The sequence below is a fragment of the Bubalus kerabau genome, chromosome 14, assembly GCF_029407905.1.
Source record: "Bubalus kerabau isolate K-KA32 ecotype Philippines breed swamp buffalo chromosome 14, PCC_UOA_SB_1v2, whole genome shotgun sequence".
NCBI classification, from domain to species: domain Eukaryota; kingdom Metazoa; phylum Chordata; class Mammalia; order Artiodactyla; family Bovidae; genus Bubalus; species Bubalus kerabau.
In genome coordinates, this window is record NC_073637.1 from 68,356,440 (window position 1) to 68,369,317 (window position 12,878).

Consider the following 12,878-nt stretch of genomic DNA (forward strand, 5'->3'; position numbering starts at 1 on the left):
TCCAATACTTTGGCCACCTGATGCAAAGAACCCATTCATTGGAAAAGACCCTGATGCTAGGAAAGATTAAGGGCAAGAGAAGAAGGGGGCGACAGAGGATGAGATGGTTGGAGGGCATCACCAACTCAATGGACATGAGTTTGAGCAAACTCCGAGAGATGGTGAAGGACAGGGAGGCCTGGAGTGCTGCGGTCCATGGGGTCTCAAAGAGTCGAACACAACAAGGTAAGGAAATGATTGCTACATACACTTAAGGGGCACACACACTGCATGGGTTTTTATGTATTATATGTTGCTGACGATACTTTCCTTAAAGGAAAACTACAGACACACATCTCAAAGCTTAGAAGTGAACTTGCATGCTCAGTCACTTAGTCACGTCTAACTCTTTGCGACCCCATGGACTGCAGCACTCCAGGCTCTTTTGCCTATAGGATTTTTCAGGCAAGAATACTGGAGTGGGTTGCCATGTCCTCCTCCAAGGGATCTTTCCAACCCAGGGATCGAACAGAGTCTCTTAGGCCTCCTGTATTGGGAGGCAGACTCTCTACCAGTGGCGTCACCTGGAAAGCCCACGCAGCATGTCTTTCCCTAAATTTATGTAGCCATGAAACACTGTTTTCCCAGGAAACATCTCCAGGGACCAGTGCTCCCAGGAATGTATTTTGGGAAATGCTAGTCTGTCCTCTCAATGCATAGTTCTTTGCCACCAGCAAGCAGAGCAATTAATTGTCCCTTGTGATGAGGGCAGGGCAGCAGCCCCCACGAGATATGCTGTATAGAGACTCGGTGACACAGCTCACTCAGACTTGTCATCAAGAGAGTGAAGCCACAGAAGGAGTGGCTTAGAGCCTAGAGAACAAATGAGGACTAGCTTAATAAATACTAATAACTGAGCATCGGGTGACATTCTAACGTATTCTGCTTACAGCCACCACTAAGCAATGCTGTTTTTTTCAGTCTCATTTGGATGGGGCACAAATACATCCAGAGGCAGGGTGAGAGGGGAAACAACAGATGTTTCATCATCAGCTACAGTATCCACTCCTTAGAGAATCACAATGTACCTATCATATGGAAGGTTCTAGAATTCCTTTAAAAAGAAGTGCTGAACTGTATTTAACCCAGAGTTTTCAAAATCATTCAGTCCTTGGACTCTTTTCCTTAGGTCGTATATTTCATAGAGCATGTTTTGAGAAATGGCTGTGAAACACTCTTTGCAAAAACAAAGAGCACAGAAACATTAAGTAACTTCTGGAAACATGTGCTGGTCAATAACACAGAGGATGAAGAGCCACGAAACCACAGACACCACTCTAATTCCATCCCAACACTTGCCATAAACCAAACCGCCGAAGCAGCAATGCATTTTCCACGATGTCCTTCTTTATGGTGTGAAGTGGCGGGACTGCTGATTACAGCACAGAAGTGAATGTGGCCCACGGGGGATCCACCGGTCAAGGACAGAGACCAGATGTTTAGTCTTTTCCTCTTTGAAAGTGAAAGTGAAAGTCGCTAAGTTGTGTCTGACTCTTGTGACTTCATGCACTGTAGCCCGCCAGGCTCCTCTGTCCATGGGATTCTCCAGACAAGAATACTGGAGTGGGTTGCCATGCCCTCCTCCAGGGGATCTTCCCAACCCAGGGACTGAACTCAGGTCTCCCACATTGCAGGCAGGTTCTTTACCGTGTGAGCTACCCAGGAAGCCCTCTTTTCCTCTTTGGTAACAATCAAATCATTAAACAACTGTCATCGTTGCTTATCACATGACTACAAGATTTTTCAAATAGACTTGACAGCCCTTCAGTTCAGTTCAGTTCAGTCACTCAGTCATGTCCGACCCTTTGTGACCCCATGAATCACAGCACACCAGGCCTCCCTGTCCATCACCAACTCCCGGAGCTTACTCAAACTCATGTCCATCGAGTTGGTGATGCCATCCAGCCATCTCATCCTCCGTCATCCCCTTCTCCTCCTGCCCCCAATCCCTCCCAGCATCCGAGTCTTTTCCAATGAGTCAACTCTTCGCATGAGGTAGCCAAAGTATTGGAGTTTCAGCCTCAGCATTCAGTCCTTCCAAAGAACATCCAGGACTGGTCTCCTTTAGGATGGACTGGTTGGATCTCCTTGCAGGCCAAGGGACTCTCAAGAATCTTCTCCAACACCACAGTTCAAAACCATCAATTCTTCGGTGCTCAGCTTTCTTCACAGTCCAACTCTCACATCCATACATGACTAGTGGAAAAACCAGAGCCTTGACTAGACGGACCTTTGTTGGCAAAGTAATGTCTCTGCTTTTTAATATGCTATCTGCTGCTGCTAAGTCGCTTCAGTCAAATACGACTCTGTGTGACCCCAGAGACGGCAGCCCACCAGGCTCCCCTGTCCCTGGGATTCTCCAGGCAAGAACACTGGAGTGGGTTGCCATTTCCTTCTCCAATATGCTATCTAGGTTGGTCATAACTTTCCTTACAAGGAGTAAGCTTCTTTTAATTTCATGGTTGCAATCACCATCTGCAGTGATTTTGGAGCCCCTAATGGAGCCCCTAAAAATGAAGTCTGACACTGTTTCCACTGTTTCCCCATCTATTTCCCATGAAGTGATGGGACCAGATGCCATGTTTTCTGAATGTTGAGCTTTAAGCCAACTTTTTCACTCTCCTCTTTCATTTTCATCAAGAGGCTTTTTAGTTCCTCTTCACTTTCTGCCATAAGGGTGGTGTCATAGTTCCTGATTAAAAAAAAAAAGGATGCAACAAGACAACCAGAGTTTCTAATTATTTTCAGCCAGAATTACACAGGCCAAGAAAGCAAAATACAAAAGCTTTTGGCTCTATATGCCAAATATTTTTAAAATATCACAGTGAGGACAGGGAAAGATGGAAATCAAAGAGATTACTGGAATGATGTAAACATTTCATCTATTTGCATAAATACGTAAGTTTCTTTATTCTCGTTTCCAAGGAACTTCGCATGATGTCTTGAAACAGAAGGTGGAGCAGGGGGAGGGGAACAACTCTCTGGTTGGTTGTGAGACTTGGCAAACACAGTTATTTTCTATGCCGTGATGTGAACCCACGTTCACACCTCAATCGTGATTCTTGCAAACCGATACTGCAGGGAGGCAGGCGGCCTCAGCAACACGAGGCCCCTGTCCAGCCCTGGCTGCTTGGACAGCATGTCCAGCAAGCCCGTCAGGCTAACAAACCCCAGGGCTTCCCCACAGCCAACGGCCATGGAAAAATCTCCCTGTGTGACAAAGCCAAGGAGAACTCTGGAGCAGTGAGAAGTCACAACGGGGAGGGGGCCTGACCACAAGCCCGGGGTCAGGGGCTGGGGCCCGGCTGCAGGGCCGCCCTCTGCCAGGCCCTCAGATGCGGCACGCCCTTGGTTCAGCCTCTTCACTAGCTTTTTCTTCTCCTTCTGTTCCCGGATCTGGCTCTTGAATGGGTCACTGTGCTTGGGCTCCTGGGGCCCATGGTACAGCCGATCGCGGCCGAGCTGCAGGAGATCCTCCTCGGCCGGGACGCAGATCAGGGTATGAGGGCCAGGGCTGCCCTTCCCCAGCAGGGCCAGCCTGACCCACACCAGGGCCCTGGGGAAGGCGTCCAGCACGGCCGGGCAGGCCTCTCCGGTTAGTCCTTGCTGCCCTCTGCCGGCTCGCTGGGTCGCCTGACGGCCCCCAAGCCTGGGCCCGCACCAGGCTGACAGCTGCCTCAGTAATCTTCTACTCCTGCGTGAAGGGGGAGACAAGCCTTGTGAAGATACTTTGTTCATGGAGAAAATAAGCAATCAGGAGACTGGGCATTGCTAGAGTTCATTTGCTTTTTTGTCATTGTTTAATACTCACTGTGGGAAAAGATCAAAGCTTCAATTAAAAAAAAATTAAAACTACACATTTTTACATTTTTGTAACGATCCGTTTCAGGTGTCTACTATTTCAAGACTGAGGACTAAAGGTTTAAAGCTGAAGGCAGATAAAAATAAGATGATGGGGTAGAATCTAGGCTGTATTCACACTGGGAGGGTTAAAAAGTAACTGATAATTTTGATGGAAAAAGAAAGCCTAAGGGAGGGACATTTGTATGAAAAGTCAGAAGGAAAGATACAAAATTACAAGGTATTATACAGAAAAATAAGTATAAAGCAAAGGGGTGGCACACTTTTAAAACCAGAGCCCAGAACAAAGGGTAAATGATAAGCAGAATCCAATAGCCTACAGCAATACCATGAGCACACATTCCACACATTCCCCTCGGTGATACAACAATATCACAATGAGAATGAATGAATCACCTCATTGGCCACAAACACAGGTTACTCAAAACCAATGAGAAGAAATCTAATTCAGTGATTTAAAGAAAGCTTGCAGGGGTTCTTCATTTCTTAAGACTATAACCGCGAGGGTACTGCTTTGTGAGCAAAGACTAAATGAAATAGGTCATAAATGGCCTTGGTTTAGATCTATTGAGGTGGTATTTTAAATCATTTCAGCTACATCATGCCCCAAATCAAGTGTGTATGACTTCAGGCTCTTCCCTGGGCCCTTAAGGATCCACTGACTTTCCCTGCTAGAAGGTCTGTAAATTCACTTGGCCTTTGTGTAAAGGCACCATGACAACTTCTACATCCTGTGGCCAGGGTCAGTATCAAAAAACAGACAATCCAAAAAAGGCATCCGGAAGTCTTGAGCACTTACCTCAGAACGCAAAGGGGGCTGCTGGCAGCACTCTGGCTGGCCACCTCCTCGGTCCCCATCCCAGCTGGACAATCTGTGTCCATGACTCCCTCGGGCCCACTGGAGTCACGCAGGGGTGTGCCCTGGTCGTCAGACAGCTGAGCAGTCCTCCCAGGCTCGGCAACACGAGGCACCCCATCTCTGCTCGAGCCACTCTCCCCACCACTTGGAGAGGAAGCTGCAGACGATTCCTCTGGAGCCTGGACTCTTGACTCCCAGTCTCGAGTTAACTGCTCCCAGGGACAGTAAAAAGGTGCCAGGGTGCCAAGCTTAACGTAGTTGGGCCGTTTTGCAGGAGGACGTCTAATGGGAATCAAAGAGGAAAACCAATTTTGAACGATTTAGGATGGACAATCAAAAGAACCATGGGCACTGAACTCCATCTCTATTTAAAAAACAAACCTGCAGGGACTTCCCTGGTGGTCCAGTGGTTAAGAAGCCACCTGCTGATGCAGGGCACACAGGTTCGGTCCCTGGTCCCGGAAGATTACTGAAGAGCCCACGGAGAGCCCGTGCTCCAAAACAAGAGAAGCCACCAGGATGAGAAGCCTGCACTCCACAGCAAGCAGTAGCCCCTACTCACCACAACTGGAGAAAGCCCAGTGCACCCAAACATAAACTAATTAATCAATAAAACCCCAAAATAAACAAATAAACATACAGAAAAGTTTTCAAAGAAATATGATTTTTTTTAAATGATAATAACCAATTCTCCTGGCTGAGCTTTTTTTCTTATTGTTCGGTTTTTGCTGTAACAGATAATGCACCCACAAAGTTGCCCCATGGGCACCCCTCCACGGAGCAACCCTCCTGAAGGACTGCAGGTAAGGTGTGCTCCTGCAGCTGGGCAGTGACGCCCCTACACCCTCAACAGGGTTTGATGTTGCCAAGGTGCAAGATGGAGGATGGTAAGTTTCTCTCACCCTTGACCTCTGGTGACCCCACTATCCTCCACAGAGTCACTGTCATCATCAGTTTCTCACATATCCTTCTACGGACATTCTTTGAACATACAAGCCGATAATGTACATATTTCTTTCTGTTTTTACCCATCTTGCACAAATAGTGGCAAGCAGATCCTGCGCTCTTTGCTTAACCTTATTCATTTAACAAAATATCTAGGAGATCACCTTATATTAGCACATCTAGACACCCTCACTCTTCTGCACGAGGCTCATGGCCTCAGTTACTAGACAGACAGGGCATTATCTTCTGCAGGGCATTTTGATTATTTTCAAGCTTTTGCTTCCACAAACGCTGCTGCCGTGAACGACCTTGAACACGTTGCACAAGGACAAGTGTGTTCACAGGATCAAGTCCCGGGAGTGGAAGTGCTAAGGCAGCGAGTATTATTAGCACTTGCAATCTTGATGATTATCTCCAAACTGCCCTCCATATGAGTGACACCAGCTGACCTTTCCAGCAACAGGTAAGTGAGCCACAGACGAGTGGGAACCAGGGCCTGCTCTGGTACGTAACGACCCTAAGAGGTAAGGACCGGCCTGGTTACGGCCCTTCTGGGCAGGGGGACTCTGTGAGAGCCTGCGTCTTCAGACTGACGGTCTCCTCGGGGACAGGCCCAGACCATCCTTCCTGACTTGGCTTCTTACTATGTGCTGCACCCTAAGACCCCAAATGCAAATGACCCTGTACCGGGGGTTCAGTGTGAGCCTATATCCTGGAGATGGAACCAAACGTGCTCTGGCCTCTGAGAGGGGCACCTGGTGAAAAACTCTCCCAGGGTACTGGCCTCACCCAAACACCTTTAAAAAGAGAGATGGACAATTTACAAAAAAGAGATAAAAAAATGGTGAAAACACCAAAGGGGAGACAGAGGCGAGCTGCAGTTTGACTCATACCTGATGCTTATGGAATGCACGTTCACATCTTTGAAAGTTGGCAACTTGGAGGTTCACACGTAGGGCTAACCGCATGTTTGCTTTCCCACTTCATCACTGCCCACCACCATCCTCACATCTCTCTGCTGATAAGCCTAGATCCCACAGTTCAGTGCCTGCCTGACTCTTTGCAATCCCATGGATTGCAGCCCACCAGGCTCTTCTGTCCAAGGGATTCTCCAGGCCAGAGCACTGGAGTGGGTTGCTGTGCCCTTCTCCATAGTTCACCGAGTCACTCCCTTTACACATACCCTCAACTCCTTCCCCCTGACAAAGCCCATCCTGGTTATATGCAACCCTCCCCCTTCCCCAGCACAGGACCAGGCTGGCAGAACATGGCTGGGGAAGAGCACGCAACAGTCCTGAGGGGCCTCACTATCAACACAAAACTCAAGTGGGCTCTTATATTTCTTACAAATCCCCTAGGTTTCTCCCGGTCATTCCATCTTCCACTCTCCAAGAACACCGTTTACATCAATTCCTCGCTCCTTAAATCTCTGACAACCTCTCTCTCCCTTATTCCTAGATGATAGCCTTGCCTATTTTTCACTGAGAAGACAGGCACGGTTAGAAGATTACTACCCAACCTCTCTGCAGAGTCTAGCCTACCTAAATCTGTAGCATTTCAGAGTCAGCCTTCCAGCCTATTAAAATGAGAGCGCTGAGCCTGATCCTACGGAACGCCACCCCTTCCCCTGGTGCCCCGATGCCACCCCCTCTTCCCTGCTTGAGGGCTTTGCTCTTGCAAGTTAGCCTCCCTCACCCCTCCTGGATCCCCCCACCAGCCTGGAAACATGCACTTCCAAAAAGAGTAAGCTCCACAAGGGCAGAACTGACTTTGCCTGCCCTGACCACTGCTGTAGCCTCAGGGCCTAAAAAGGTTTTCGACACATGGCAGGTTCTAAACTAACACATGTTAAATGAATAAATCGGGCAAATATGTAGAGACGCATAGGGAAAGCTGTTCATGGAAGCATAGAGCAAAAAAGCAGAAAGAACATAAAGGGCTACTGATAAATCACAGAATAGCCACGCTGCACCAGCCAAACCTGGCCCACTGCCAGGGGCCAGGTATGACCCATGAGCTAGGGATGGATTTACACTCTTAAATGGCTGAGAAAAACACAGGAGATTAATATCTTATGGCACATGAAAATGATAGGAAGTCCACAGAGTGAGCTGGAACACAGCCAGGCCCTCGTTTACACCAAATGTTGGCAAACTTATTCTGTAAGGGGCCAGATGATAGCTATTTCTGGCTTTCTGGGCCTTGTGGTCTCCAAGGGAACTGCTCAGCTCTGCAGCATGGTGCAAAAGCCGCCACAGAGGATGTGTAGAGTCGTATTTATTGACGTGGGAAAATTTTCCATAATATACAGTTAAATGAAAAAAGCAGGTTTCAAAATAGTATATGTCATATAATGCTTAAAAAAAAAGATTCCAACTTCCCTGGTGGTCCAGTGGCTAAGACTCCACGCTCCCGATGCAGGGGGCCCGGGTTCAATCCCTGGTCAGGGATCTAGATCTCACATGCTGCAGCTCAAGTTCCTGCACGCTGCCACTAAGATCAGAGATCCTGCCTGCCGCAACTAAGACCTAATGCAGCCAAATAAGCAAGTAATTTAAAAAGTAATTAAATTTTTTAAAAATTTATATATAGAAAAATCTGAAGGATGAGACATAAGCATTTCTGCCCACGACTATTTAACAAGCACAGAGAAGACCCTGCATACTATGGGAGACATAGGGTGGCTGCCCTCAAACGGCCTGTGAGCCAGAATCCAGGAACCTCTTGCCACTCACTCGCCCACTTATTCGTCCATCATTCAAACCACAGCTCATCTGTTCATCATTCAAACCTGGAAAGTCAGACAGGGCCCATCTCTGTGGCTTCAGCCATGCACAGGAGAGCACGACCGTGGAGCTCAGAGTCAAGGAAACACAACATTCAATTATTCACCCATTCATCAGTCAACAAATATAAGTATTCGGGCCCACTGCACACTGGCCAGACACAGCAGATGCCACAACAAACTAGAGGGTTTCTGTGCTTCCAGGAGCCTACTGTATTTCAGCAGGAAATACACGTGCCCAAGGCTTCCTTTCCAGAGTATAAAGGAAATAGAGCCTCTCACTGGCCACTCTTCCAATGGAAAAAGAAAAGAAAACAGCCTAGATGGATAGATAGCAAAATGTAAAAACAGTGCCTATCTCTCTGGACAAAAAGCACTGACAAAAGGAATACACTAGTTTATGAAGTATTTTTATATGTTTCCATACTTTCTTTAAAACTTCATAAATATATACTCCATTTATAACCATTACCAAAAAAAAAATACAATGTCCATTTTGAGGGGCAGGGCTCAGTAGTGGGAATCTGTTAACAAGTGCCTGGAACTCAGGTCCACAGTTCAGGAGTATACCATCGTCACTGAATCAAATAACCAAGAGAAGGGTTTATACCCTGCATGGACTATAAAATCCAGCGATAGGGCCATCTCCTAACTAGGTAATGTCTTCTTAAATTATGTCTCGGGAATGTTGACAAGTCTAGGAACTCCACATTGTACAGTCAGGAGTCCCTGAAGCCAGGGAAAACATTGCTGGGCAATGGGTCTTCCCTTTAAGACAGAACACTAGAGAAGCCAGGTTCTTACCTCTCGTACTTCTCAAGAAGATGTTTCGCTTGCTCTTCAGCAAAGAGAACCCCAGCAGGGCAGTCTGGGAAATCGTCTGGGACATTAGGCGACCTTTTATACTGAGAATGAACTAAGGTTTCTTTTAACCCTCCAACTCTTGCACCTCGATAGATCTAGAAGAAATGCCAGAAAGATTCTGTCATTATACCAGCTTACAGGGAAACTGCTGAATTCTTTGTATGGGCAAAGTGGGAAACCTAAATACCCATCAAAAAGAGAAAGGATAAATACACTGAGGACTTACTCTACAATGAGTTACCATACAATAGTGAAAATGAATGACTTAGAGCTTCATCAATCATTACGGAAAAAAAAAATCTCAATGTTGAGTGAACAGAGCAAGTAAAAACATGTCAAATTTAGCTATTTTTTTAAATTTATTTTTTTATTAAAGGATAATTGCTTTATAGAATTTTGTTGCTTTCTGTCAAACCTCCACCTGAATCAGCCATAGGTATACATATATCCCCTCCCTTTTGAACCTCCCTCCCATCTCCGTCCCCATCCCACCCCTCTAAGTTGATACAGAGCCCTGTTTGAGTTTCTTAGCCATACAGCAAATTCCCGTTGGCTATCTATTTTACATATGGTAATGTAAGTTTCCACGTTACAAATTCAGCTAGTTTGGGATACACACACAATTAATAAAACTATAAAAACATGCATGATAGCGACAAACACCAATAGGGCCAGTGATTCCTTTGGAAGGAGAGAAGGAAATGGGATTGGAGAGGGATAGAGTATTTCCAATGACCCTTTTATGTCTTCTTTCTTAAGCTGGATGGTACCCAAGTATCACTTTCTGTATACTTGAAACAGCTCGTAAGTTTAAAGTTATCTTTAAAAATAACCCCACTCCTAAATGATTAAATATCTTCTGCACTATGCGTAAGGACTGAAATTAATTGCCTGCATGAATCCAACAGTCCTACATGTCCTTTATGTTCTCAGAGTAATTATTTAAACTAACCAGGAAAACTCAAACACGTTCGATTTTTAAGAAAATTTTTAGCTGCAGTTAATAAAGAAGAATACATGGATCCACACAAAAACAACTGTATTATACATATCTATAAAAATTAAATACTTTGTTTTTAAACTACAACAAATTTCAAGTAAAAAAACCCCCAAAAAACCTCGTTTGTTGCCACTACTATTCAAAAATCAGGCCACTTTTAAAACCTCAAAAGTTCACCAAATGTCCGCACAACTCTTACTAATGCACCTGGCTCCAGGGACTTAATGAAATTATCTCGTATCCAAGATGATAGCTCAAAGGGCAGAAAACTAGCACTCAATTTCTAGGCCCTGCATTAAGTCAGGAACATTTTCAGCACTTGGCACTCCCTAAGAATGTACCTAAGAATGTTGCAATTGTTAGTATCAAAAGAGTCACTTACAAATGGAATCCAGAAGGCCATGCCCCAGCTCTTTGGAAGCAGGACATCCCAGCCGCTTCCCCAGCCTCGTTGGTCATCACCCGTCACTTTTCCTGGCTGTTGAATCAAAAGTATAGGAACCTTGGATTCATGGGGACCTAAAAAAAGTTGTGACCCGGGCACCAGCAATTCACTCCTCTTCCGGTTTAAATCCTGAAGTGGAAGAAAATAATTCAAGACAAACAACTCTAGTCTTCTGGGAGATCCTACTGGGTCTCCCTATAAGCAGCTTTAGAAAGTTAAACACTTTTTTAGAAAGAAAACATTCTCAATAAATAAACGTGAGCCATTTTTAAGTACAGAGTACTCCTCCCAGGATGGTTTTCCTCCATAGAAGTGCTTTGGTAGAAAATGCCACATTGTCTTAAATTTGGTCTAGAATATACTAGATGGTTCAACGTTCTAAAACAATATACATTCATTCTGCTCGTTTCTTATATTGGGATTAATCTTATATTTTAACACTCTTACATTCACTTTGGTTAAGATTGGTGGTCATGGAGTAAAGGAGGTATGAATAATTAACAACTTCTCAAGGGAAGCAAGTCGGATAACACTCCAGCTCTTTGAGAAAATTTCTCATCAGGTCTTAAAACAGAAGGTGCTACAAATTATCTGTCAGGTGGACTGGAGTGAGTGGGTAACAACATCCTTTCAGATTTTTCTTGCCAGCTGTCAAAGGAGATGAGCAGGTAGGAGAAGCCTGCCACTCGACTGAGAAGACTACAGCAGAGACCACCTCCACCAGCTACAGAGTTTAACTCATGAACACCCTTCATGCATGACCAAGTCTTGGGTCTCCTTTTTTTAACCCTTAGTGATCCCAAAGTATCTATGTCTATAGCCCCAATGTTTCTTCCGGTGACAGATACCTGTCTCCTGAACATCTGCTCCTGGGACAGGCCAAGGCCTCTCAAACCCGGTTTACCTGAGATTGAGCTCATCTTCCCCACTGTTTCACTCTCTTCCTGAAGGACACACAGTTCTCACATCTCATTCACTCATTCATTCATCCTTTCAAATATTTACTGTTCATTCATTCAAATATCTCCTGAGCACTTGTGCTACACCAGGCACTTTGCTAGCACTTGGCAAGACAGGAGCGACAAGTCAGACCTGGCTCTGGCTCTCTTTCAGCTGAGCTCTTAAATCCAAGCTAGACTGCTGGAAGCTAACCCACAAGGCTTCTCCTTTCTCACATCCCATCTCACTGAGTCTTGTCAGTTTTACTTCCCAGGTGTATGTTCCAAACCCCAGCCCCTCCACTTCAGCCACACTGCCACACTTCAGGCCCCCACCGTGCCATCTGGACTATTTTAAGGACCTCTTTCAAGGCCATCCAACCACGCATCCTCTCTCAGCTCCTTGGGCCGCCTTTTCCCCATCCCTAGTCTCCACAACACTGCCAGAGTGAAATCTAATCATGTCATGGCCGAGTTTAAAATCTTCAATGGCCCCTAGTCTTCAGGCCAAATCCAAGGATGCCTCAAGGTCTTTTACCCCTGATCCCCATCTTAATCTCTTCAGTTCCATCTCCTGCCACACCCTTAACTCCAAGATGCTGATCTGCTTGGAGATTCCTGAACAGGTCATCCTGGTTTTGGCCTGGGCCCTTGCCCTTCCTCTCAACTTGGACAATCCTTTCTCCATTGTAGCCTTGGCTCCTGGCCCTGGCCCCAAGAAGTCTGGTTAATTCCGACCATCCACCTAAGAGTTAGCTCAAATACTGGCTCCTCCATCTGGGAAGCTTCCCCCAATTTCCCTAGTCCGGGCTCAGCACCCATTCTTTGGGCTTCCTTCGTACTCTGTACTTCTTCAACCGTATCCTAGGCATTTGCCCCATCACTGAATACAATACCTGGTGCTGGCAGGAGCTCAATCATTGTGAGATTACAGACAGAGAACATATAAGGGGAAAAAATAATGAATGAAAAACATATTTAAACCATAAGATTATCATTTTCAAGAAAAAGTCTTTGTATTAATCTTTTCTAGAGATTATTCTTGTCTAAAACAGAAAAGAGAATCACCGTTTATATCATTAAGTAAAGGGATCAAAAGTCTAAAAATAAAAGGAAGTCTATGGGCGTCTATAAAGTATGAA

General features: G+C 45.6%; 1 protein-coding gene across 1 annotated transcript in view; it reads right to left on the reverse strand.

Annotated features, from left to right (window-relative positions):
• Window positions 1–2,765: 2,765 nt before the first annotated feature.
• POP1 (POP1 homolog, ribonuclease P/MRP subunit) overlaps window positions 2,766–12,878 on the reverse strand; it is a 35,374-nt gene continuing 25,261 nt past the window's right edge. The window contains exons 13-16 of the mRNA XM_055546588.1: window positions 10,736–10,927; window positions 9,294–9,448; window positions 4,700–5,041; window positions 2,766–3,733 (exon numbers count right to left, since the gene is read on the reverse strand). Of these exons, the coding sequence (XP_055402563.1) occupies window positions 3,082–3,733; window positions 4,700–5,041; window positions 9,294–9,448; window positions 10,736–10,927 (1,341 nt within the window). The 3' untranslated portion in view covers window positions 2,766–3,081. The remainder of the gene's footprint in view (window positions 3,734–4,699; window positions 5,042–9,293; window positions 9,449–10,735; window positions 10,928–12,878) is intronic.